General features: G+C 56.9%; 1 protein-coding gene across 2 annotated transcripts; it reads left to right on the top strand.

The window, feature by feature from the left end:
* The first annotated feature begins 23 nt into the window (after positions 1 to 23).
* On the top strand, positions 24 to 25,403 carry LRRC8A (leucine rich repeat containing 8 VRAC subunit A). 2 transcript variants are annotated; one of them, XM_030858426.2, is made up of 4 exons: positions 24 to 156; positions 3,523 to 3,629; positions 17,556 to 19,720; positions 24,753 to 25,403. In XM_030858426.2, the coding sequence occupies exons 3-4, from the start codon at positions 17,564 to 17,566 to the stop codon at positions 25,026 to 25,028; spliced, it is 2,433 nt and encodes an 810-aa protein (XP_030714286.1). In that variant the 5' UTR covers positions 24 to 156; positions 3,523 to 3,629; positions 17,556 to 17,563; the 3' UTR covers positions 25,029 to 25,403. The 2 variants fall into 2 exon arrangements, with proteins under 2 accessions (XP_030714286.1, XP_060156319.1); XM_060300336.1 differs by lacking the exon at positions 3,523 to 3,629 and having other exon boundaries at positions 61 to 156.
* Positions 25,404 to 25,450: the final 47 nt, after the last annotated feature.

The following is a 25,450-nucleotide window of genomic DNA, read 5'->3' as shown; positions in this document are numbered from 1 at the left end:
CGCCCGAAGGTGACGTCACTTCCGGGGCGGAGGAGGCTGAGTGGTGCAGTGAGGGACAAACAAAAGGAGGCGCCGGAGGGGCGCAGCGGCTGGCGGCGGGACAGAGCGGCAGGGGCTCGGGGCTGCCGGCTGGGCGGCCGCGCGCGGCGGGCCCAGGTGAGTGGGTGGGGTGGGGAAGGGGGTGCGAGCTGTCACCTCTCGAAATCCACTCCTGTACGTCCCCGGCCAGCTGGCTGGCCCCGGGCACCCTGGGTAGCTTGGGCTCTGCCCGCCAGGGCCGGCTCCCTCGGGGCCTCCCGCGGCAGCTCAGTTCGGCCTACCTCCGGGTTCCCCATCCCCCGGGTCACCGGGCCCCCCCCCCGCCTCTCTCTGGTGCCGCGGCGCGCGAGCCCCCTCCCAGGCACCCCAGTGCCTCCCTGCGCTCTACATAACCGGGAGTTTCCGCCTCGGCTCCCCAGGTCCCCTTGTCATCTCCTGGGTTCCCCCAGATCCTCACCCCTCCACACACACACGCCCCCCTTACTAGAGGTTCCACCTCTGGGTTTTCTCCTTGGCAGTTTTTTTTTCTGTTTTCAAAGGTTCCCCTTGCTCTCTTCTCCTGGGTTCCTGGCCCCCTTCTCTTCCCTTACACCCCTCCCTCCTCTTGACTGGGCTGGAACTGTGCCATGACTTGGGGGCAGATCCCTGGCTATGCTTGTGGGGCCTGGCTGGGCTGGGGTTGCTGGGAAGCCCAGTCCAGGGTCTGAGGCTCCGGACCCTGCCGGTGTCCTGTGCATCCAGATGGGCCTGAGAGCCAGGTCTGATGAGGTCTGGGCTGGAGACCCAGCAAAGTTGGCTGCCCAGCTGAAGCAGCATAAACGCTGGTTCTTGAGGTTCATGATGATTCTGCTCCTTTTGTTGACTGCTTCTTTCCCCTGGTCTGGACTGGACTGAACCAAGATTGGGCTGGTTCTTAGCTGATGCCTGTGCTGCCTTTTTTGGAAAGGAGGAGAGATGGTTGGGGGGTGGCTGGCAACCTCCTCCTGGTGGGGACTTGGCTGGAAGGGTGGGGCCGCCCCTTGGTGACCATGCTCCCCGGAGGGCTCTTCTGCTGCCCCACCCCCGGAAGCCTTTTGAGGATGAGGTGTGAGGATGAGGAGGGAGAGAGCTTGGTGCGGGAAAGGGACTTTGGGCCTAAATTGTGGAGGAAGGATTTGGGGGAGCTGAAAGGCTCCCAGGGGCCTCTCCCACCTTTTCCATTAGGAGTACCTTTTACCCCTGACGAACTGTATCCTGCCCTTTGAGCAGACAGAGTGGCAGACAGACAGACTGGAGGCAGGAGGAGGAGGTCTGATGTTGGTGATCCCTCCTGTGGAGGGGATGGGGGAGTGAGAGCTTCGTTCAGAGGGACTGGGCAGTGCCCATGGCTCAGTCACACTGGCATTGCCTTCGTGAAGGTCAAGTTTTCCTCTGGCTCAGGAGGGGAGGCAAGGACAGATGACAGTGCTGGAGGACTGGCTTTTGGAGAGGTGCTGGGGCATGAATGACTGGGCCCTGCCTCCCTGTCTTCCCAGTTTTAGAGATTCTTTGGGGTTAGCTCTAATGCCCCTCTGCCTTCTGGGGGCTGTGAGGCACAGCACAGGAGCCCAAGAAATATTTGTGACTTCCTCCTGGAACTCAACCAAATACTCCATCCCTTGGGCACATCCGCTAGGAAGCTGTTTCCTCTGCAAACTTCGAATGGCCTTTCTGGGTAGTGGAAGCTCCTGAGGATTGCCCCAGTAGGTCAGAACTCAGGGAGCTGGCTTGGCCTGGACCTCGCCTGCAGGAGTTGGAGCGAAGGGATCGGCCTGGTTCCTGACTCTCCTGAGAGCGGAGGTGATTCTGGGTTTTCACAGACTTTCACGGGGAGTCAGATGGGTTGGATGTGGGGCCCTGGAGCCCAGCACACCATCTCTCCATCCCTTGACTCATTCGTTCATTCATTCAACCATCCTTTGGTAAGTGCCTGGTCTGGGCCAGGAATGGTGCTACGAGAACACAGTCCCTGGCTACAGTCTGGGAGGAAAGGCAGACAGGAATACATTGATACAGTGGCCAGCATAATACTAGAAATATTACAGAGGCAACCCAGAGGAAAGAGGCATCAGCTGTGGGTGAATGTGTAGGGGGTGGTCAGCGTGTGTTTCCTGGAAGAGGAAGGGTTAGAAGAATCAGTGCCAGTGAGTCCAGAGGCCTGAGTTCTGGGCCTGTCTCTGTCATGGGCAAGTGACTGGCTTTCCCAGCCTCCGTGGGTATCCCTCTCTTTGCCGAGGAGGGGAGGGGTTGGGGTAGAGACTGGCTCCCATGGCTTCTGTGCCTTTACAGACGCAGGTGCTTCGCTGTCTAGCTGCCATCACTCTGTGTGGGATTGCCAGGTTACTGACTGTCTCCCTGTGAGGCTGGAGACCATCTTCTGCTTCTTTCCTCCTAGCACAGTGCCTAGCATTGAGTAGGTGTGATAAATGTTCAGTGGTGTAAACAGCTGAAAGGCTCCATGATCCCTTTGTCTGTGTAACCACGCCTCCTCGCCCCCCTTCCTGCTAACTCCTCCTTGTCCTTTGGCCTCCCTTGATGGCTGGGTCACACTCCCAGCGCCTGGCTGGCTTAAATACTCCCCCTACCCTGCTGTAGCCTGACCACACTTCTCTCCCCGCCCTCCTAACTTGTCTTGTTCCCTCCTGTGAACAGTTCTGAGCAGAGTGCCTGGCATGTAGTAGATGCTCACTAAACAGTTCTTGACTATAGATGACGGTTGGGTTGTTTTTTTTTTTTTCTTTTTTGCGGTACGCGGGCCTCTCACTGTTGTGGCCTCTCCCGTTGCGGAGCACAGACTCCGGATGCGCAGGCTCAGCGGCCATGGCTCACGGGCCCAGCCGCTCCGCGGCATGTGGGATCTTCCCGGACCGGGGCACGAACCCGTGTCCCCTGCATCAGCAGGCGGACTCTCAACCACTGCGCCACCAGGGAAGCCTAATGGTTGGGTTTTGTGTTTGAGTCGAATTCATGTGTCTGGGTTGAGGGTGTGTCTCTGCCTGGATCCAGCTCACCCTTCTGTAGCTCACCTCTCGCCACTTCCCGCCTCCAGTCCTAGATCCAGCCAGGACACTCAGCAGGCTCTAGATGTCGTGTTCTCTCCCCTCCAGGCAAATGTGCTGGTCCTTCTCCCTGGAATGCTCTCTCTCCAACTCCCACTCTTCCCCAGCAGTCAGCTCAGGCAACACCCTCTCTGGGGAGCCTTCCCTGACCCTACTAGTCAAGGTCTAGTGCTTCTTCCATGTCCCCATAGGGCCCGGGCTCCCCCCAGCAGAGCCCCGGGCTCTCAAGAGCCAGTTGTAATTGTTGCCTTGGCATACCCCCGCAGACCATCTGATTCTCTGTCATCACCCCAGAGCCCAGCCCAGGCCCTGCACCGAGCAGGGGCTCCGAAACTGTCGGCAGCACAGCAGGTAACGCTGATAGTCACACACGTCCCTGCTGACTGTAGCTCTTGCTTCCTTGTAGGGAGGCAGCTTCCATGGAGCAAAAGGAATGCCAGGACCCTGCCCAGACAGACGTGGGCCAGCCTCAGCACCGACAGCCAACTCGCAGATAGCAGAGCCTTCCGCAGGGTAAGGACTGGGCCCCCACCCTCCAGGCCAGCCGAGCAGGTGCCTGGAGGGCAAAGGGTGGTGTCTCTGTCCCTGCAGCCCTTTGCTCTTCTCGCTGGAAGGCCTGGGCTTCTAGGGCAGAGATGCCAGGAAACAGAATTCTTCCTCCTTCTCCTGACTCAGTGGCCAGCTGAGTAGTACGTGGCTGCCATACTCAGGCTGGCGTGAACTTGTATGGCGAACCCCTGGCTTTTGTCACTCTGGGTGGTGGTTCATGCTGTCTCATGACCACGTTTCCTGAGGTGTGTTCTGTGGAACACCAGTGTCTTTGGTCACAGTGGTCAGGTGACTCCGGGAACAATATCTTGTCGTAGTCTGTGCTGCAGGACTTCTCAGAGCCTTGAAGGATGTCTCAGAGCTCACTGAGAGCATGGCGAGTCTCTGAGAGGGAGCTGGCGAGTCTCTGAGAGGGAGCTAGCAAGTCGTGTTTCCCCACACTTATTTGATCACGTGGACGTCTCTGGGGACGGGGGTTCCTCGTCCTGTGCTTTGGAAAACAGTTTCCAAAGGCAGGAGCGTGCACTGGTTAGGACCCAGACTTTGTAGTCAGACCTGGGTTTGAGTCCCAGCTGTCACATGCTCGACAAGTGATTGTGGGCCAGTCACTGTACCTCTCTGAGCCTCAGTTTCCTCATCTATGGAAAGAGGATAATATTAGCACCTTGCCTCCCTTTAGGGTATTTTGAAGATTAAATATGTTGATATAGGGAAGGTAGCACAGGGTGTCTTAGAACGTGTTCCCTAATCATAGCAGGTGTATGTATAAGCTGCTTAATAATTTGTAAAACAAACCTTATCAGTGATCTCTTTGGTCATTTGCGGAAGCTCAGGGAGTGGCCTTGATCCCCCGTTTACAGACGTGGAAACTGGGGCTCAGAGGGAGGAAGCAACTTGCCCAAACTCATCGGGAAGAAGGCAGGGATGTGGGACCTGAGCCAGGTCCTGGAATCCTGGGCTGGGGTCCTTTGTTCTGTGTCCGAGGGCTCCCTGCCTCCACCTCTCCCATCTAGGCTTTTTTTTTTGGCGGCTGCATTGGGTCTTCGTTGATGCGTGTGGGCTTTCTCTAGTTGTGGCGAGCGGGGGCTACTCTTCGTTGCAGTGTGGGGGCTTCTCATTGCGGTGGCTTCTCTTGTTGTGGAGCATGGCCTCTAGGCGCACGGGCTTCAGCAGTTGTGGTGCGTGGGCTCAGTAGTTGTGGCTTGCGGGCTCTAGAGTGCAGGCTCAGTAGTTGTGGTGCACGGGCTTAGTTGCTCCGCGGCATGTGGGATCTTCCCAGACCAGGGATCAAACCCGTGTCCCCTGCATTGGCAGGTGGATTCTTAGCCACTGCACCACCAGGGAAGTCCCTATAATGTCTTGGTTTTAATGTCATATAGAAGGTGAGAGTCTCCCTTGATCTCTATCTCCAGAGATTTGAGTGAGGAGGGGTAGGTTCTCCCACATGTATTTTTACCATTTGCTTATTTTCCTAAAACCAAGTCCTGTTAGAGCTGCTGGTTTGCACCTAGCTCTCGTTTCATTTAATGGTCCGCCCTGGACGTCTTTCCCAGGCGAGGGTAGAGCTGTGGGTGAGTCCCGTCAGAAGAGGGCGATGGGAAGTGCCTGATGTGTGATTTTGTTGACTATCCTGTTTACTGGGACAAGGTCAGCAAACCCCAGCCCTGCCCTGTAGGAGTTTCCTGTTGGTTTTGAGGAACTCTTACCTCCCCCCGCAAGAAGGGAAGACTGAGCCGAGGTCTCTGGCCAGTGATGAGCAGGAAGCAGCAGGTCCTACTTATCTGAGGTCAGACTTCCTCCTCTGTGCCAGGGAGGAATGGCATGGGCCAGCCTGAGAGGTTTTAGCCTCCAGGTTTTGGCCCTCCTCTGTCTGCCTGAGGCAGGGGCTGCTGTGTTGCGTTGGCCTGAGCCTGGCCCTGAGTCCTTTCACCTGACTGTCCTGGTGGACAGCCCGATCTTGGTCCCCCTGGACGCTCCTCTCAGGTTTTAGCCGTGAGGGTGGACAGGTGAGGCGACGGGGTTGGGGGCGGGGGGGGGGGCTGCCCTGGGACCTGGGTCTAGAGATGCTCTGCTGGGGCGTAGACACCTCAGGCCGGGTTTCGGCAGGAGGAACCCCCGGCCTGGCAGCCTGGCTCGGCAGGGACCGCCCTGGGGGTGAGGTCTGTGCAGAGACGCGTCCCTCGGCCGGCGGCGTTCAGCTCTCCGTCGGGACCCTCTCCCTCTCCCCTGTTTCTTTCTCCCAGTCTTTCCTGGAGTCGTTTTCCTTCTGGCACAGGCCACTTCGGGCCGCTTCCTGTGGGAGCCCGGGAGCTGGCCTCTCGGTGGACGATGCTCTGCTCGCCCTCCTTCCAGCAGCAGAGCCTTCACGTCCACGGTGGCCGCGGTCCGAGCCCAGGCGGCGCGCCGGTCACTGTGAAGTTTGCCATCTTACCCGCCACCGTCTCCTGGGTGAGGTTGTGTCACTTTTACAGGCGAGGAGACCAGGGCTCGAGGCACGAGGGCTCCCGCCCAAAGTCGTACAGTTCAGGTGGCAGAGCCGGGATATGAACCCGGGTCTGTTTGCCTTGGCAGCCTGTGCTCTTTCTACCCCACCTTCCGTTTGTCTCTTTCTCTAGGTTCTCGGGCTTCGGGGTGCTTCAGAGTCTCCCGAGAGCTTGTTCAAAATGCTGGTTCCCCTGGACCCATCACCGCAGCCCTGCAGAGTCCAAGTTGGGGGGTGGGCCTAGGAACCTGCACTTTGAAGACACTCTGCAGGCCGTCGTGAGGCTGGGGGTCTTCCGACTGTGCCGGCCAACACTGACCAGCGCGACTCTGTCGGCGCCGGTCCCCACCAGCTGCCGCCAGAAGGGTCGCCCTCGGTGTAGGAGCGGGGCTGGGCTCCCTCAGGCCCTGGATATCCGTGTGTGTGTGCGAGCGGATGAGGTTTCTAGAACAGCTCTTACACCCAGCCACAAACATCTCCCTGTGCGCTTTCCCGACGCGTTTCTACTGCATCTCACATCTCGTAAAAAGTTCTTTGTTTAACTGTCTCTTGAGGACGTAAAACCTCAAAATTAAATAGACACTGCGCGACAGCCTCATGCCAGGAGCCATGTTCCACTGGAGTAAAAGTGGCTGTAAAATTCCATGGCTCTCACATGGCACCTGGGCACCCTCAGAGGCGCCACTGTCAACCTCATGCCCCCGGCAGAGTTGACCTGTTGGCAAACGTGCTGACCGGGTGGGGCGGCATAGGAATCCTTCTGTCACATCTCCCGGCTGGTGGCCTGGGTCGGGATCTCTGGGGGCAGCCCCCCACCAGCCCAGAGAGCCAGGCGACAGACGGCTTACCCTCGGCCAGGCCCCCTTGGTCCCAATCCCCTTGGATCTCAGCAGATGAGTCTGCGGCCTCCCGTGGGCGCTCCTGCCCACTTTTCGTGCGCTGTCCAGGAAAGCGGCGCTGGTGTTCAAAGCAGATCGAGGCCTGTCTTCAAGGCCCTTCTGCCCGCCATGGGCCCAGACCCAGCACCTGGCTTCCGGGCTCAAACCCAGAGCTGGGCTCCCCCACCAAAGTTTCCTGAGTATGGCCTGCTAGAGTTCCCTGCAGAGACCTTGATTCCACGTACCCCTCCGGAAATGGGGGTCTTGTCCCAGGAAGCATTTCCAGGGTTCTCTGGGTGCCCAGGTAAGTCCAGGAGACCTGCTGGCCTTTGAGACAGGTGGGCACAATGGAAAGGCAGACCTGGGTGATCTTCCCCACCATCTTCTTCTAGCTGTGTGGCCTTGGGCAGGTCAGTTAACCTCTCTGGGCCTCAGATTTCACACCCCTAAAGGGACTGATACCATCCCATGATGGTAACAGCAGCTGACGTTACAGAGGCTTACTGCGTGGCAGGCCCTGAGCCAAAAGCTTTCTATGGACCGCCTCATTCAGTCCTCACCACCGCCCTACCAGGAATAGACTCAGTGGCCACTTCATGGATGAGGAAACCAGAGCCCTGGGAGGGAAGTGACTTTCCCAAGGTCACATGCTGGTGAAGTGGGGAGCCGCCGTACCTGTGTTTCTGGAAATTGGGGGCCGAGGCCCAGGAAGTACCAGGCGCAGTGCTGGCACATAGTCCACGTCAGTGATCCGGAGCTCATGTCAGTAACACGTCAGCCTGGTGGGGTGAGGGGACGGCCTGAGCCTCAGGCCTGGGCTGTTGCCTGTGAGTGCTTGGCTCGGGGAGCCATGGCCTCAAGCCCCAGGTGGGTGTCCTTCACCTGTCACCCTCCCCCCCCACCAGGCCGCCTGTACCCTTGCAAGTTTGCATGAGAAGCATGAGGACCAACCTGTTTGGGAGGCCCAGCCCACATGGAGAGGAGTTTGGAACGGAAACTTGTTCCCTCCCCCCTCCCACCCTGGGCGTCTCCCCTCTTCTTTCCCGGGAAAGTGAGGGTGTGCCCTTCTACGCAGGGTGCAGGGAGCCAGGTGGTGGCAGGGTGCAGGGAGCCAGGTGGTGCCCCAAGCCTGCACTCTCCCCGGCTGGGTGTGGGGACCTCCAGGGTAGTGCCCGTGCTGGGGCGGGTGCGGGCCGTGTGCACCAGAGCGGGCCCTCTCCTCCCCTCCTGCTCTGGGACAGAAGAGGCCCCAGGGTGCTGACCGAGGAGCAGATTCACCGGCCCAGAGCACTCCCAGGACAAGACCTGTGACCCAGTGTCTTCCTCCAGCCTCTTGGGTGTGGCCCTTCCCCCTTCCCTGGGAGAGCCTTGGAGGGACAGCCTCCCCAAGGTAGGAGGAGGGGCGAGAGGAGGGGTGAGGGGTGCAAGCCTCCTGCCTCCCCTCCCTCCCGCCTGGGAAGTTTTCCCAGCCTCTCTATTTGGGCTATAACAAAAGGCTCTCTGTGCCCTGTTTACCCACAGCCTAGCCTGCCTGCCGCGGCTCAGGTGTGAAAGCCGAATCTCTGCAGGCCAGCATGGGGGTGGAGCATGCTTGGGTGGTCGCCCAAGGGAGCAGCGTGTCATTTCTTTGACTTCTTTCCCCATCTGTGAGAAGCTTCAGGAGGAAATCAACAATGTGGACTAGGCTGGACACCTAAGGGGTGGTTCTGCGAACCGCTCACCAGCTCTCTGTCTCTGTCCTGTCCTGGGGTCCTGAGCCTGGGCTCCAGAAGTTCAAGGCCATTGAGTGTGGTCTCTGAGTCCTGGGAGGTCCTGGGGGCCTTGGGGAAGCTTGGAGGTATTTGTGCTTGTGGCTCAGCGCTCTCCTGGGTGTCTTCCCCAGCTAAATTCTGGGTGGGTTTCTGCAATGGCATGTGGGTTGGGATAAGTATAGTGCACCTTCCTCTGTGCCAGGCCTTGGGTTGTCCCATAATATGTGCATTATGTTATTTTTAATTCTCACAATAAGCCTCTGAGGTACTGTAATATTCCCATTTTACAGGTGAAGAAACTGTGGCTTAGAGAAGAAAAGTCATTCGTCCCAGGGTCTGAGCTCACCCACCCTGAGGTGTTGCTTCCCTGCGCCCTGTCGAAGTGTGTGTGTTACCCGGGTAGGGCAGGCAGGGGCGAGCTAACCTTTTCCTTACATGATAGATGGCAGGTACTTCTTGTAAACTCTTACAGTATTTAGAAACGACTCGGTGAGGGAGGTCTTTTGTTTTTTTCCCAAGTATTTTTTTCTTCTCACAAAAGTAGCAAATTTAAGTACCACATACTGGAATCATGAAGTATTTGTTGTTTTGTGACATTTTATATTGTTTTATCATGCATGATATATCATATTATATGCTGGTCAGCATCTTTTATTTTATTATTACTTAATATCCCTTGGACATCTTTTGGGTCACTGTATGCAGATCTATGAGGTAGGTAGCACTGTTCTTATTTTAAAGTTGCAAAAACGGAGGCTTAGGCTAAATAATTTGCCTGGAGTCACGGAATTATTTCATGCTTGAGCTGGATTTGAACCCATGTCTCCCCAGTTCTGAAGCTATTGCTCTTCACACTCGCGAGATCTGCCTGCCACCATGGGGAGGAGAGGGGCTCTCTGGGTTGCCCTAGTTCTGCTGCAGGAAGCTGGTCCCGCTTCTCTGCACCTGCGTGTGCTGCACAGTGGGAAGGGTCTAGCTGCATCCTACACACTTCTGCATCTCCCTGGGGCAGGGCAGGACTGGGCAGGGGTGATGCTGCATCCTTCAGTGTCCTCAAAGGCCGCAGGTGCCTCTGCGCCAGCCAGGAGCAGGCCAGTTGGAAGGAGGACCTGAATCTGCTGCCCTGGCGATCATCTAGTAGAGGCTGCCCCCAGCTGAGCCCAGCAGGTGTGAGGACCAGAGAGAGGAGCAGCCAGGAGTAGAAACAGTTGCTTTTGTTCCGGTAAACGTTGTAGGAAATAGTTTAAGCACACACGAACGTTATAAAACTAGAGCAGATATCTTTGTACCCAGGGCTCAGCTTTGTTCGACGTTCATGTTTGGCAATAATTGCTACACACACACACACACACACACACACACACACACACACACACACACACACACACACACACACACACACACACACACACACACACACACACACACACACACACACACACACACACACACACACACACACACACACACACACACACACACACACACACACACACACCCCTTCTCTCTCTCCCTGTCTCAGATCATCTTAGGCACAATATAAGCCTCTTCCCCAATCCCATTTTCTTCCCTCTCTAGATGAAATTAGCATCTTGGTTTTGGGACTCTCCATGCATGTGTTTATTTATTTTTGGCTGTGTTGGGTCCTCGTTGCTGCGCATGGGCTTTCTCTAGTTGCGGTGAGCGGGGGCTTCTCATTGCAGTGGCTTCTCTGGTTGCGGAGCATGGGTTCTAGGCGCGAGGGCTTCAGTAGTTGTGACACACAGGCTCAGTAGTTGTGGCTCGCAGGCTCTGGAACGCAGGCTCAGTAGTTGTGGCACATGGGCTTAGTTGCTCCGTGACATGTGGGATCTTCCCGGACCGAAGCTCGAACCCGTGTCCCCTGCATTGGCAGGCGGATTCTTAACCACTGTGCCACCAGGGAAGCCCCCGTGCATGTGTTTATACCTTCACTACACTTGGATATGTACATTACAGAAAACCTTATATAAGGTATGTATTATTCTATAGCTCGTTTTGGGGTTCAGCATTGTTTTGGGGTCTGTCCATGTTGGTACGTGTAGCTAAAGTTCACTCACTTTACTGCTTTAGCATTTCACCAGATGCTTAGAGCAATTTATACTTTCTCCTGTTGATGGACATCTAGGTTGTTGATGTTTTGCTATTAGGAACAGCTCCGGAGTGATCATTCTTGTCTGTGGCTTCATGCGTATGTGTAAAGTGACTCTCTAATATCTTTACCTAGGAGCGAAATTGCTCCCTTGGAGGATGCATACATACATTCTATCTCCTCATTTAAGAATTCAACATTTTTGCCAATCGCAAGGGAGCGAAATGGCATGTGACTGTCTTAATTTGCATTCCCCTATTAGTAATGAGATTAAGAATTGTTTCATCCATGAATTTCCTTTTGTATTTTTCTCCCATAAATTGTCTAGCCGTACGTTTTGTCATTTTTTGCCTGTTGGATTGTCTTTTTCGTATATTTGTAGCAGTTCTATATTTGTTCTGGATACTAATCCTTTGGTAGTTATACCTATTGCAAATATCTCCTCCAGGTCTGTGGGTTCTTTTCATTTGTTTATTGTTATGTCCTTTGATGTGCATGCATTTTAACTTTAATGTGATCAATAGATCAATCTCTTCCTGTAAGGATTTGTATTCTTTGTGATAAGAAATCCTTCCCTGTCTTAAAGCCATCGAGACGGTCTCTTAGATTTTTCTTTAAACACTTTCAAGTTTTACTTTAGGTCTTTAACTCATTGGAATTTATTTTCCTGTAAGGAGGTAGATGGGGCTATGCTTTTTTCATGTGAGTAACTAAGCCAGCTCCTTTCATGGACAGCCATTTTTTCCCCCGAACCTGCATAGACACTGTCATGTCTAAGTTTCCAGAAATTTCGGGGTCTGTTTCTAGGCTCGCTCTTCCAGTCCTCTGGTCCATCCATCCATCCCCATATCAGCACCACACTGGCTAGAGCTTTATAGTAAGTCTCCTCCCACCTTATTCTTCCGAATGGTTTTAGCTATTCTTGATCCTTTGGAATCTTGATTTTTAAAAATCTTTTTTCTTAATTACCTGAGTAAACATATGCTTATAACAGAAAATAGAGGTAAGTTTGGGGTGAAAAAAAGATTATAAACAGCAGGCTAATCTCACCACCAATATTTTTCAAATATACGTCTAAGTTACTGCAGGAGGCTTCTTACTCTATCACAGTTTTGTTACCTACTTTTTGCATTTAACGTATTTTGTCATGTCATCAAGTGTTTTGCTCTAACATGTTTTCATTATTTCATAGTATTCCATCATCTGATCATTTAATAGGTATTGACCAATCACCCAGTAACAGGCACCTAGATTGTTTCCAATTTTCCTGGGGTATAAATAACACCGTGATGAACGTTCCCGTGACTAAACCTTTGTCCTAGAGTCTTTCCCTGACAATTGCCAACCTCCCTCCTACTTCCTCTCCCCCCTGACTCAGCCCAGTTCAGCAAACCTTTACTCTACCTTCGGTATTCCGGGCTCTGCACAGAGACTGGGATGGATCTGGAGTGGTCCCCATCCTGTAGGGCTCCCAGTCTACCCCCATCCCCAGCCCTTGGTGGTCTCTTGCCCATGAGCTTTACGTGGTACAGCCAGGGTGAACCCCACCTCGCTGGTGGGTGTCAAGCCCTGACCTCCAGGAGGGCACAGTCTGTAGCTTTAAACAATGCATCTGTTCTGGAAGAAGGAGGATTAGCTGGGCTGGAGCTCAGGGGACAGCAGCGCATGGGGCCTTTTTGTCTTTCTCAGCCACCTCGCTTTCAGCGCTTTAATCTTTGCCCTCTATTCAGGATCCTCTGCAAATTCTCCATCTCTTGGGGCAGAGATCGGATCTGACCCGACTCCCCATCACCCTCCCGAGATTGCCCTCTGAGAGCCACAAAAGAACACCTGAACTCTCCACCTGAGAGCTTATTTTTTTCTTTCTTTTCTTCTAGACTGTATTTATTTTAAATTCTGTACTACTTTTCAATCACAAAGGTAAGGCATGCTGGTAAAAAATTCCAGTTTCCTTTCATCCTGCCTCCTATTCCCACTCTAAGAGGGAGCCGTTCCCCGAGTTGGTCAGGGTTTATCAGCATGGGATTGTATTTATTTATTATTCTGGCTCTCGCTTTTTTCCAAAATGGCATTACATACAGAGCTCCTTTATTCTGCTGAAAAGGCCCTGTTGTATTCTAGAGGCTTCTTTAAGGGACCAGGATCTGCTTTCTGCCCGCCTCCTTTGTGCCTGGCCCCACCTAACTCTGCCCCTTTGCCAGGTGTCAGGGCAGGCGTCTTGGGTGCTTTTTCTCCTTCCGTTTCCTTCCTTCGTGCTCAGGTTCTGCGCTCTTTTCATCTACCCATCGACTGCCTGTTGAAGTCAGGATTGCTGTCGGGGGCCAGGTCTGCATCTGTCTTAGCCTCATTCCACAGATGGGGGAACTAAGGCTTAGAGAGGTGAAGTCATCTGCCCAGCGTCACTCCATTGCTGAGTGGCAGAGCGCAGGCTGGCCCGGCTGGCCCCCTCCCTCCAAGCTCCTATCACCGTTCTTCCTTGCTCTCCACCTGCCTGAGATCCCCCCCACAGGCTGCCGGGGAAACCTCCCTCTTGTGACTTCCTGATAGTCCTGAGAGCTTGGCAGGGCACCTGTTACCACGTGCATTTTGTGGATGGGGAACCGAGTCTTGGCTGCTGGAGGTGCCTCTCCCTCCCTGCTGGCTGTAGGCAGGTACTGCCAGGCCCAGGGAGTGTCTGTAGTGGTGCCAGTGGGAAGGGAGGTGTCAGGTGGGCGGAGGCCTGGATCACGTGCCCCTTGGTACCCTGACCACCTTATACAAAATGTGGGCACATCCATGACAGATTCTCTGTTCCCTTCCTGACGGGGAAACGGAGGCCCCAGGAGAGAAGCTGTTGCACACCTCTGCTAGGGGCCGTCCTGGCTGCGGAGGACCGGAGGCCTCAGTGCAGGGAAGGGATGAATGCACTGCCTACAGGAAACTTCCTGAAAAGGGAACTCTCCGTAACTAGGAAAACAGGCCCCTTTTCCCTTATGGTGCTTTCCTGACCACCCCCAGGTGTGCCCTGGGGCAGCTGTCAGCTGGGATCTGCTCCATCTGAGTGGCTTCCTGGAAGCGCTCCACCCCAGAACTGGGTTTGAAGGTGGCCTCTAATCCCTGACAGGCAGTGTGAAGTTGGGCATGTGACTTCTCTCCCCAAGCTTCAGTTTCCATATCTATAAAATGGGCATGAGGAATATTATTCAGCCTAGAAAAGGAAGGAAGTTCTGGCACCTGCTAAGACATAGATGAACCTTGAGGACATTACATTAAGTGAGAGAAGCCAGTCACAAAAAGACAAATATTGTATAATTCTACTTGTATGAGATACCTAGAGTAGTCAAATTCATAGAGATAGAAAGGAAAATGGTGGTTGCCAGGGGCTGGGGAGGTGGGAATGGGGAGTCGTGTTCACTGGGGACAGAGTTTCAATTTTGCAAGGTGAAAAGAATTCTGGAGATGCATGGTTGGCGATGGTTGCGCAACAAAGTGAATGTACTTAATGCCCCTGAACTGTTATGGTTAAAACACTCAAAATGGTTAAAATTGTAAATTTTATATTTTGTGTATTTTACCACAATAAAACTGTTGTGAGAAAAAAAGAAAGGGTGCCAAAACAGTGTGCACCTCTTGGGCTCCTGAGGATTCTGGGCTGGGCCATCATTCTCAGAAGGAGCTGTTCCCCCCAGGGCCCTCAGGGGTGGTCAGGAACTGGGAGGGGACCCAAAGCTGCCTCAGCCTCCTCCCTTGCCCCGCCCATCTGAAGCTGTGGCCCCACCCACCACCCAGGCCCCGCCCTTCCCCGCCCCACTTCTTCCCCATCCCTCCTCAGGCGCTCTCTTGATACCGTTATTGAGCACCCGCTGTGTGCGGTAGACACTTGTCCTCCAGCAGCATCTGGAGGAAAGGTTGAAGATTGATGACACCAGTGCAGACTGCCTGCTGCCCTACTCTGTCCTAAGTGCTTTAGAAGCTTGGAGTCCCCTGGGCTCTTCCGGGCAGCCCTGCGGGGAATCTGCCCCTGGCATTTGTGAAGAACCTGAGGCTGAGAGCCAGGGAGGACCCTGCCCGAGGCCAAGGCAGCAGCAGAGCCCTGGCCTGCACACAGGTCACATGCTTTCGGCTGCTGGCTGCCCCCTGTCACCTCCACTCCAGAGGGGCTGCCCCAACCACCTGGCCGTCTCCTCTTGGGGCCAGTTGTGGGGAAGGCACGGTCCCTGGCACCCTGGGGACTAAAGCCTGGGCTTTGGCACCTGCACCTTCTTTCCAGATTTCCCCGAAAACGCCATCAGAGAGGGGCAGTGACTTGTCCAGAGCCCCACAGTGAGTTGGTGGCAGAGGTGAGGCAGAAACACGGTGCAGCTAAAGGGTGACCCCTCCCAGACAGGTCCCCCACACGAGGCTGGACCTGCCCTTCTAAGCTGTGTGACCTGGGCCCCTGGTTCTGCCCCTCTGAACCTCTGAGGCCTCCTCGGCACAGTGGAACGGGCGCTGGCCTGGGCTGAGGAGGCACCAGCAGCCTCGGGGGCCAGCACAGGACCGTCCCCTGCACGAAGCCCTTCTCAGCAGGGAGGTGGCATCCATCTCTCCTGCCATAGCCATGGCTGCCCCCTGCCCTGACTCGAGTCTCGTTATTTGGACACTCCTCTGTCTCTCCCACCCCTCCCCACACGCTCACACTGGCCCGAGAGCCCCCTGGGGCAGGGGCGTTTCATTGGTCACATTTACTACCCATAGAGAAACGGGCCAGGGGCTGAATGGAGAGCTTAGAGCGTGCTTCGAGACAGGTGTTTGGGGGCCGGGGGGCGGGAGGAGCCAGACACGCTCGGTGGATGGGACTGTCTCCTACCTCTTGGAGCCTCAAGTCCCTCACCTGTGACGGAGCTGTGGACAGTTCCCACCTCAGACCCAGAAGGAGTTAGGAAGGCGACATAAGCAAAGCCCCAGGACAGCAGGGGCCCGGAGACAGCTCCTCACCGGGAGAGGCTGAGTGTTCTCCAGTACGTGACACACCCACTCCCCCGAAACAGTGAGGTTGCAACCACATCCTGCCTGGTCATCAGCCCCCACCCCCAGCGTCTGGCATCCTGCCCTGGCAGTCTCGTCCTGGACTCTCCGGGGCAGGCTGTTGCACATCCTTGGGTCCTCCGTCCTGGCCCCTCCTACCTTCCGGCCCCCAGTCTTTGGGCGCCTGCCTGGATGTGGACTCGGGGAGCCAGGAAGGGAGGGAGGAGTGTCGGGGTGTCTTTCAGCTGGGGGCCGGCTGCGTGATTCAGCAGGCCCTCCCCTGGACGGCTGCTTGCCCAGGAGTGTGGGTGGTGTGAGGGGCCAGCTGGTCATTAGAGGGCCCGGGCCTTCCTGTGGGGCAGGCTCTCACCCTGGCCTGTGAGTCCCGGCCTCACCAGGAGGGCTGACCCCCTGGGCTGGAGCCGCCGGCTCAGGGAAGGTGGTGGTGGTGTCTGCTGGCCTTGCGGTGACCTGAGCTCTGGGAACCCCGCGGGGGCAGGGAAGCTGAACTCCTGGGCTCTATCTCTTGGCCCTGCCCTGCGTGGGGCCTTGGGCAGGTGGATGGCGAGGCTGTGCAGTGGTGAGGATCTGAGTGGGGAGGTGGAGGGACAGGCCTGAGTTGGATCTCGGCTCTGGCCCTGAGTAGTAGAGTGACGTTGGGCAGGTGACTCTCCCCTGAGCCTCAGTCATCCCATCTGTGAAATGGGACCAAAGATAGACCCTACATCTGGATGTCAAAGGGACCCCACGAGGAGGATTCCATGGTAAGGACCAGCTCGGTGCCTGGCACACGTTCTCTGTTGAGCACCTCTATTCCCTCAAGGGGTCTAGGTTTGCCTTCCTCCTGTCCTCACCCATCCCGGCGTGCCCGAGGAAGATGAGATGGGAAGCATCTGGTGTTTGCAGGGAGGCCCTGTTTTATGAAGTGTTCGTTACTTACTATTGTCACTATTAATATTATGAATAATCAAAATAATGTGGCCCCGTCCCATAACCTGGGCACCCTTGTGCCTCTCCCAACAGAAACAGACCCATTTGTCAAAACACAGGTATTTAGGGACCTTCCCAGCAGCCCAGTGTTTAGGAATCTGGACTTCCACTGCAGGGGGCATGGGTCTGATCCCTGGACAGGGAACTAAGATCCCTCATACTGCGCGGCACAGCCACAAAAAAAAAAAGTGAGTTCATACTCAGCCCCCTCTTCTGCATTTGGCTTTTCTCACACTTTGAATAAATCTCTTCGGACCACTGGCGCAGCTTCGTGGCAGCTGGTTCCGAGTGAGCTGGAAGTTTTCAACTAGCCCTGTGGTTGTTCTGATCATTAGCAGGATGGGGTCTAGACAGGGATTCAGGAATGCTCCTGCTGAAACGTGAGGGTCCCTGTGAGGCTGCTTTCGCAGTCTGTCAGCGTGACCTGGATCTCAGTGCTCAGCCTTCCTGTCTATGGAATGGGGAGGCTGCCTGCCTTCCCTCTGGTGGTTTCCCAGCCACTTGGTGAACATATGGTTTCTGGACAGACGCCGATCCGTGGGCTGGCCCATGAGTGTTGCCCAGCTAGTGTGACTCACAGCTAGACTTGAGGTAGAATTTTGGACAGTGGGTCCACTGTCTCCTGCCTCTGATCCCTGGGTTTCAGAAAGCCAGGCCACCCTGTAGTAACCCCCTCCCATGGGTCCCTTTCAGGTTGAACCATGATTCCGGTGACAGAGCTCCGCTACTTTGCGGACACGCAGCCAGCGTACCGGATCCTGAAGCCGTGGTGGGACGTGTTCACCGACTACATCTCCATCGTCATGCTGATGATCGCGGTTTTTGGTGGCACGCTGCAGGTCACCCAGGACAAGATGATCTGCCTGCCGTGTAAGTGGGTCACCAAGGACTCCTGCAACGACTCGTTCCGGGGCTGGGTGGCCCCCGGCCCAGAGCCCCGCTACCCCAACTCCACCATCTTGCCGACGCCCGACACTGGCCCCACGGGCATCAAGTATGACCTGGACCGGCACCAGTACAACTATGTGGACGCTGTGTGCTACGAGAACCGCCTGCACTGGTTCGCCAAGTACTTCCCCTACCTGGTGCTTCTGCACACACTCATCTTCCTGGCCTGCAGCAACTTCTGGTTCAAGTTCCCTCGCACCAGCTCGAAGCTGGAGCATTTTGTGTCCATCCTGCTCAAGTGCTTCGACTCGCCCTGGACCACGCGAGCCCTGTCGGAGACGGTGGTGGAGGAGAGCGACCCCAAGCCGGCCTTCAGCAAGATGAACGGCTCCATGGACAAGAAGTCGTCGACGGTCAGCGAGGACGTGGAGGCCACCGTGCCCATGCTGCAGCGAACCAAGTCTCGGATCGAGCAGGGCATTGTGGACCGCTCGGAGACGGGCGTGCTGGACAAGAAGGAGGGGGAGCAGGCCAAGGCGCTGTTCGAGAAGGTGAAGAAGTTCCGGACCCACGTGGAGGAGGGGGACATCGTGTACCGTCTCTACATGCGGCAGACCATCATCAAGGTGATCAAATTCATCCTCATCATCTGCTACACTGTCTACTACGTGCACAACATCAAGTTCGACGTGGACTGCACCGTGGACATCGAGAGCCTGACGGGCTACCGTACGTACCGGTGCGCCCACCCGCTGGCCACGCTCTTCAAGATCCTGGCCTCCTTCTACATCAGCCTGGTCATCTTCTATGGCCTCATCTGCATGTACACGCTCTGGTGGATGCTCCGGCGCTCCCTCAAGAAGTACTCGTTCGAGTCCATCCGCGAGGAGAGCAGCTACAGCGACATCCCCGACGTCAAGAACGACTTCGCCTTCATGCTGCACCTCATCGACCAGTACGACCCGCTCTACTCCAAGCGCTTTGCCGTCTTCCTGTCGGAGGTGAGTGAGAACAAGCTGCGGCAGCTGAACCTCAACAACGAGTGGACGCTGGACAAACTGCGGCAGCGGCTCACCAAGAACGCGCAGGACAAGCTGGAGCTGCACCTGTTCATGCTCAGCGGCATCCCCGACACCGTGTTCGACCTGGTGGAGCTGGAGGTGCTGAAGCTGGAGCTGATCCCCGACGTGACCATCCCGCCCAGCATCGCGCAGCTCACGGGCCTCAAGGAGCTGTGGCTGTACCACACGGCCGCCAAGATCGAGGCGCCCGCCCTGGCCTTCCTGCGCGAGAACCTGCGGGCGCTGCACATCAAGTTCACGGACATCAAGGAGATCCCGCTGTGGATCTACAGCCTGAAGACGCTGGAGGAGCTGCACCTGACAGGCAACCTGAGCGCGGAGAACAACCGCTACATCGTCATTGACGGGCTGCGCGAGCTCAAGCGGCTCAAGGTGCTGCGGCTCAAGAGCAACCTGAGCAAGCTGCCACAGGTGGTCACGGACGTGGGCGTGCACCTGCAGAAGCTGTCCATCAACAACGAGGGCACCAAGCTCATCGTGCTCAACAGCCTCAAGAAGATGGCCAACCTGACGGAGCTGGAGCTGATCCGCTGCGACCTGGAGCGGATCCCCCACTCCATCTTCAGCCTCCACAACCTGCAGGAGATCGACCTCAAGGACAACAACCTCAAGACCATCGAGGAGATCATCAGCTTCCAGCACCTGCACCGCCTCACCTGCCTTAAGCTATGGTACAACCACATCGCCTACATTCCCATCCAGATCGGCAACCTCACCAACCTCGAGCGCCTCTACCTGAACCGCAACAAGATCGAGAAGATCCCCACGCAGCTCTTCTACTGCCGCAAGCTGCGCTACCTGGACCTCAGCCACAACAACCTGACCTTCCTTCCGGCTGACATCGGCCTCCTGCAGAACCTGCAGAACCTGGCCGTCACGGCCAACCGGGTGAGTGGCTCGTGGCAGGGGTGCTCCTGGGTGTGGAGTCTTCAGCTGTGGTTCCCAGGACCCCCTGGGAGGAGCTGGTTGAAAATACAGATCCCCAGGCCCCGGACCAGACCTGCTGAATCAGAATCTGTGGGCTTGGGAGGCCGTCTCTGCCGCAGAACGTGGCAGAGGTCACCTGCCAGGAGGGATGGTGTGGTCAGGCGGGGCCTGTCCCCGAGGTGGCCTTGGGCAGGTTCCTCGAAGGCAGTGATGTGCACGGGCAGGAGGTCCACGGCCTGCCCTGCTCTCTCAGAGCTCGGTCGTGGGAGGTGGGACTTAGCCTGGAGCTTGCAGTGTCTTTCTCAGCTTGTCCTGGACCAGATTTGGAGCCCAGGATGGGCCCACCAGGGACAGAAACTTTGTGGGTGACTGGTGCAACTCCCAGCGCCACTCACACCCTTTCCCCTCTGTGTTTTGAGGGTGGCAGAGGGCAGAGTTGAGCTTAGCTGGGGCTGGTTTGTTACCACTTGCCTTTCTGGAGAGGAAATTGTGCGAACCGTTGTGGGCCCGTGGTACTGGAGGGCACGCCCGGGAGACGATCGAGACCTCTGGCGGCTCCCGTGTACCAGCCCCTTGCCTGTCTGGACAAGCCCCCCACCCAAGGGCCCCTCCGCGGAAGCAGGCAGGTGAGGGTTGAGGGCAAGTGGTCCTGTGGTCTTGTGGCCTGGCCTCTGCCGTGGAAACAAAGGCACAGCTGCTGGGGGGACCTCTCCCTGCCCTGCCCACCTCTTCTGGGGCCCTGCAGGGAGGTTGATATTGGAAAGAACGTCTTCCCGGTTTGTTCCTACTTGGAGTGGAAACCCTCTTGCAGTGAAGAGGGTGGTGTCAGGGTGGACACTCTCGCAGCGAGGCTAGGGGTGATGGAAGCCCGTGGCTGGGGGCTGGGATGCTGAGGGAGAGCCAATCCAGCCAGCACCTCTGCGCCTCTGTTGCCGGCAGCAGCATGAAGGCGCCCCGTGGGCTTATGGAGCTCCTGCTCTGTGTCCACCCTGCGCTGGGCACCCCGCTCCCGGCACCCTGTGAGTCCTCCTGGCAGGAGCTCTCTCCAGCAGCCTGGAGGCAGGCAGCCCCTGAAATGTCCCGTTCTAGGAAAGGATGTGCCTTCTCCAACATCACCCAGGTTGGAGGGTCCAGGCACCCCAGACCTCTGACCACCAGAACCCCTCCCGTCTTCCCTAAGCCTCTCTCCCTGTAAACCACAGAGATTTTGACAAATCCTTTCTCCCTCCCTCAAATTATACCTGTGTGCATGTGTGAGAACGTACAGGGGTGAAGGTCAGATCCCAGGCTGCTTCACTCTGGAGAATCCGCCTCCAGGACCTGGGACAGGCCCACCGGTCAGGAAAATTGGCCTCCCGGGGAGAAGCCCCATTTGGGGAGCATAGGACAAACACACACCTCCTTTAGCATGTTGAGGGGGACCAAGTGGCCCCCCCCGGAGCACAGTGCGGGGCCAGATTGCCCCTGGATTCGGGGCTGCCTTGGGCATCCCAAGGACCCCTCGTGGTGCCCACTCTGTCCCGGGAGCTGTGTGGGCACCAGGTCTTGATGGGCCTTCCCAGCCAGTGGAGGGTGGAGGGTACAATTCCCGACCTGTCCCCACCCCCAGCTCCTCATCCCAGGCATGGCTGCCAGGTCATGCCTGTTGGCTGAGGTCACCCCTCAGGAAGAGCTGGGGGCAGGCACGCTGTCGCTGTCCCGAGGAAGGAGACCCTCTGACACCCAGTTCAGCACAGTGCTTAATCATGTCCTGTCCCCGCCCACTGGAATGCTAGAGGCCTTTGTAGGGAAAAAAGTTTGCTTGGGCCAGTCCTAGTCAGGCTCCTCCTTTTAGGCAGGAGCCCCCCTCCCTTCCTCCCTCTGGGCCTGGCGGTTCCTTGTGAGCCACCCCAGGCTATGGGCCTCGTGTGAGTGGACAGGCAGGGGCGAGTGTGGCCCGGCTCAGGCCCTCGGCCTCTGTTTTCTTAGGTTTAAACTCATGTTAACGAATACCTCGATAAGTGGGCGTCCACTTGTTTGGTTATTAATTGGTTCATTGATTTGGGGAATGTTTTTTGAGCGCTCCTAGTGTGGAGCAGGGAGCTGGGGACCTAGGAACAAACAAGCGACTGCCCATCCTGAGCTCACCTCTCTCAGGGAAAGACAGGCAACCAGCATTTAGCTCAGTGGGCGAGACTAGGCTGGGGCACAGCGGAGTGGCCTCAACCCGGACTTACCCCAGGGCAGGCGGGCCTCCTGGAGGAGGGGGCATCTCATCTGGCCCTGCAGGACAAGGAGTTAGCCAGGTGAAGAGGAAAGGGAGAGTCTAGGAGGTTCTGTCTACAGAGAGCTGAGAGCCCAGGGGGAGGAGCCGTGAGCTGAGCCCCTGGAATTTGGACTTTCCCCTGAGGCCAGGGCTTGAGGAGCGTCCTGTTCTTCCCACTTGGTTTCAGATAATCTGTCTCACGTCCCTTCCCTCGACCCTCTGACAACAAGGACCTTGGCTCTTTCGTCCAGTGCCTGACGTGGAGCAAAACGTTCACCGAATTCCCATTGACCGAGCGAGGAAGGGATATGCCACCTTGGAATTTAGAGAGCTCGCTCCTGCTGCCACTCGAGGGTATTGGGGGTGGGGCAAGGTGAGAGGTCAAGAGCTGATAGAAAGCCCGTGGGCCGCTATCAGGCGGGGGCGAGGCCTGGACTGGCAAGGGCTGCCAGGGATGGCGAGACGGACGGATGTGGGGGAGACTTCGGGGGTGGACTCCACAGGACATGGGCGGGATTGGATGTGGGGAGAGAGAGGTCTGACGTGACTCGAGGTTTCTCACGTGGCTGCCTGGGTAGCTGGAGGGTCATTGAGGCCAGGTGTGGGACAAGGCACAGGTTTTCAGAGAGTAGAGCGTAGGTCCCATATTGGGACATCCAGCGGACCAGGTTGAGTCAGCCTGAAGCCCAAGGAGTCGTCCCCCCAGGCTCCTGGGTGAAGGTGGGTCCTCGATGAGGTCACGGGGGGAAGGATGGAGGGAAGGGGAGTCTGGCTCGAGCCTTTGGGATTGACGGTGACGAGCCGGGCCAGGCAGGAGCAGGTGGGCACACAGCCCACGGGGAGTCAGGTGAAAGGAGAACAGATGCATGTTCGGTGGATTAGGAGTGACCGCTGGTGGCTCTGGCCAGGGAGTTTCCAGGGTGGGCAGCGGCAGAAACCAGATCACGGCGGGCCAAGGAGAGAGACGGTGTCTTTCCGAACGGTTTGTTGGGAAGCCTGGAGAGGCTCCTGGGAGGGTTGTCTCTTTTGCAAAGACCAGGTGGACTTGAGGGGGAGCCAGTGCTGATGGGGGAGCGGCTGAGACCCCTGAGGAGGTGGGAGAGGGAGGGATTGGGGTGACGGGAAACGACTTCACACCTTCAGCGCACGATCACACCTCACGAGGGACAGGAGTGGCCCAGGTGGGGCACTGAGCCACCGAAGGCACCTTCTTTTCTTTCCACGCGCCTGGAAAGAGCTCGTTGATGGGCTGGGGGGTGCTCCGGGGAGGGGACGTGTCAGGGGGAGGGCTCCGATGTGAGCCCCAGCTCTGCCACCTGCTGGTCCAGCCTCTCCCGCTCCCTGGCCACTGTCTGTCACCAGAGGAGGCCAGTGTTGGGCGCAGTGGGGTCTCTGGGATGCTCTGGCCCGTCCGTCCTGCCGGAGCCCACTTCCCATCTGCCCTCTCACCTTCATGTCCCTGCTGACCTGGAAGCCACCTCTGCCCCATACCTGACCACTGGGCCACGTTGAAGCCCCAGGTCAGGAGTCCCCTTTAAAACAGTCACAGTGTCCCTCATGGCATGGCCTCTGCCTTCTCAGCGGGAAAATGGGGACAGTGACAGAGCAAGCTCCCCGTCACCCTCACATGGGCTCGGGCCCAAGTCCCTTGGCTCCTGCCCTGCTGGAAGGGTCCCTCCTGCCCACCATATCTGAAGGAGGTGGTTGTAGGAAAATAGGCTCAGTCAGAGCTCGTGTTTGTAGCTGATTGCTCACAGGAGGGCGGGGAGGAAGCTGGCTTTTATGGGGTTCTTCCCGTGTGGCAGGAGACACGGCAGGTCCCCACCCAGGCTGCACCATCAACAGTGTGGACATTTAAGAGCACGGACTGTTGAGTCAGGTTCGAATCTTGGCTCCACCACTCTCCAGCTATGAATCTCTAGGCAGGCTGGCTCCTTCAGGGCCTCAGTTTTCCCATCTGTAAAATGGAAAGAGTGTTTACAAAGTACTTACAGGTAGTTCCGAGGGTTCAGTGAGTTAATAGCATCAGCGCTCAGAGCGAACCTGCCCTGTAGTAAGTGGCATGTGGGTGTTGCCCATTATTCAAATTTTGCAAAATCAGAAGGAGGGGGCTCTGAATGGCCAGCACTGGGTTCCCCGCACCCACCATCAGCCTGTGACTTGACAGGTAAGGAAACTGAGGCCCAGGAAGGGGAAGTGATTGGTGAGCTCTCCCCAGTTCTCAGCAACAATTAAGGGTGTGGAATTTTCTCAGCAGGCTGCTCTGCTTTCATAAATTGCTCTTAAACCAGGCAGGACCAACAGCCTGGCTCCTGGTGAGCCCTGGGCGGTGGAGGACGGGGTGTGATTGGGAGTAGCTGGCTACTGTGATTTGCTTCTGGGGTGCTAGTCGCTGGGAGACAGCGGGGAGCACAGCACACCCAGCCCTGCCCTCTCAGAGCCCCCTGTCTGGGGGCGACAGGAGACCAAGCAGTTTGACCATGGAAGGGATCAGTGCTGTCCGGGGGACGTTGGGTGCCATAGGTTACCAGGAGGTCAGGGAGGCTTCCTGGAGGAAGTGACTGCAGAGCTGAGACCTAAAGAACAGGGGAAAGTTAGCCAGACTTGGGCCCAAATTGTGCTGGTCCCTGGGGTCTGGGGTAGCTGAAATGGGCATCAGAGAAGGTGCTGGTACCCAGGGCAGGGAAGCCCAGAGGCCCAGGTCCGAGGTGCGCCTGCCTCACTTCGCCCTCTGCTCCTTCCCTGTAGATCGAGGCGCTGCCCCCGGAGCTCTTCCAGTGCCGGAAGCTGCGGGCCCTGCACCTGGGCAACAACGTCCTGCAGTCACTGCCCTCACGGGTGGGCGAGCTGACCAGCCTGACCCAGATCGAGCTGCGGGGCAACCGGCTGGAGTGCCTGCCCGTGGAGCTGGGCGAGTGCCCGCTGCTCAAGCGCAGCGGCCTAGTGGTGGAGGAGGACCTGTTCAACACTCTGCCTCCCGAGGTGAAGGAGCGGCTCTGGAGGGCTGACAAAGAGCAGGCCTGAGCCACCACGGGCACTGAGCTCGGGCCGCCCAGAACAGCCAGCAGCGGGGCCTCCAGGGAGGCTTCAGGCCCAGGAGCCCAGGAGACTCTGACTGACGACCAGCCCAGCCTCTCAGTGGGGGCGGGGCAGGAGCTGGGCCACAGGACCGCCCCTGAGGGGCTGGCCCCTTTCTCCTCAAGACTCACGCCCCCGCGGGGCAGGCGCCTGAGGGGGAGATCAGAGACCTGTAGTCCATCTCTGAGCACAGTATTTGGACAATCAGGGCCTCCTCCCTGGAGGCCATCTCTGCCCCAGAGGCTGAGCTGACACCAGAGGTCCAGGGACACCTACTTAGTTCTTGGTATTTATTTTCTCCGCCTCCCACCCCCTCCCTCCAGATAACTTATACATTCCCAAGAAAGTTCAGTTCCGATGGGGGGTGT

The sequence above is a fragment of the Globicephala melas genome, chromosome 6 (assembly GCF_963455315.2).
Source record: "Globicephala melas chromosome 6, mGloMel1.2, whole genome shotgun sequence".
Taxonomy (NCBI): Eukaryota; Metazoa; Chordata; class Mammalia; order Artiodactyla; family Delphinidae; genus Globicephala; species Globicephala melas.
The sequence above is the reverse complement of the archived record's forward strand: the minus strand, read 5'-3'. Positions and strand labels throughout refer to the sequence as shown.

What these genes read in the sequence shown, in the direction of transcription:
- LRRC8A (XM_030858426.2), top strand. Translation starts at nt 17,564, where the DNA reads ATGATTCCGGTGACAGAGCTCCGCTACTTTGCGGACACGCAGCCAGCG. An exon ending in TGGCCGTCACGGCCAACCGG is followed by an intron (nt 19,721 to 24,752) that starts GTGAGTGGCTCG and finishes CCTTCCCTGTAG; the next exon opens with ATCGAGGCGCTGCCCCCGGA.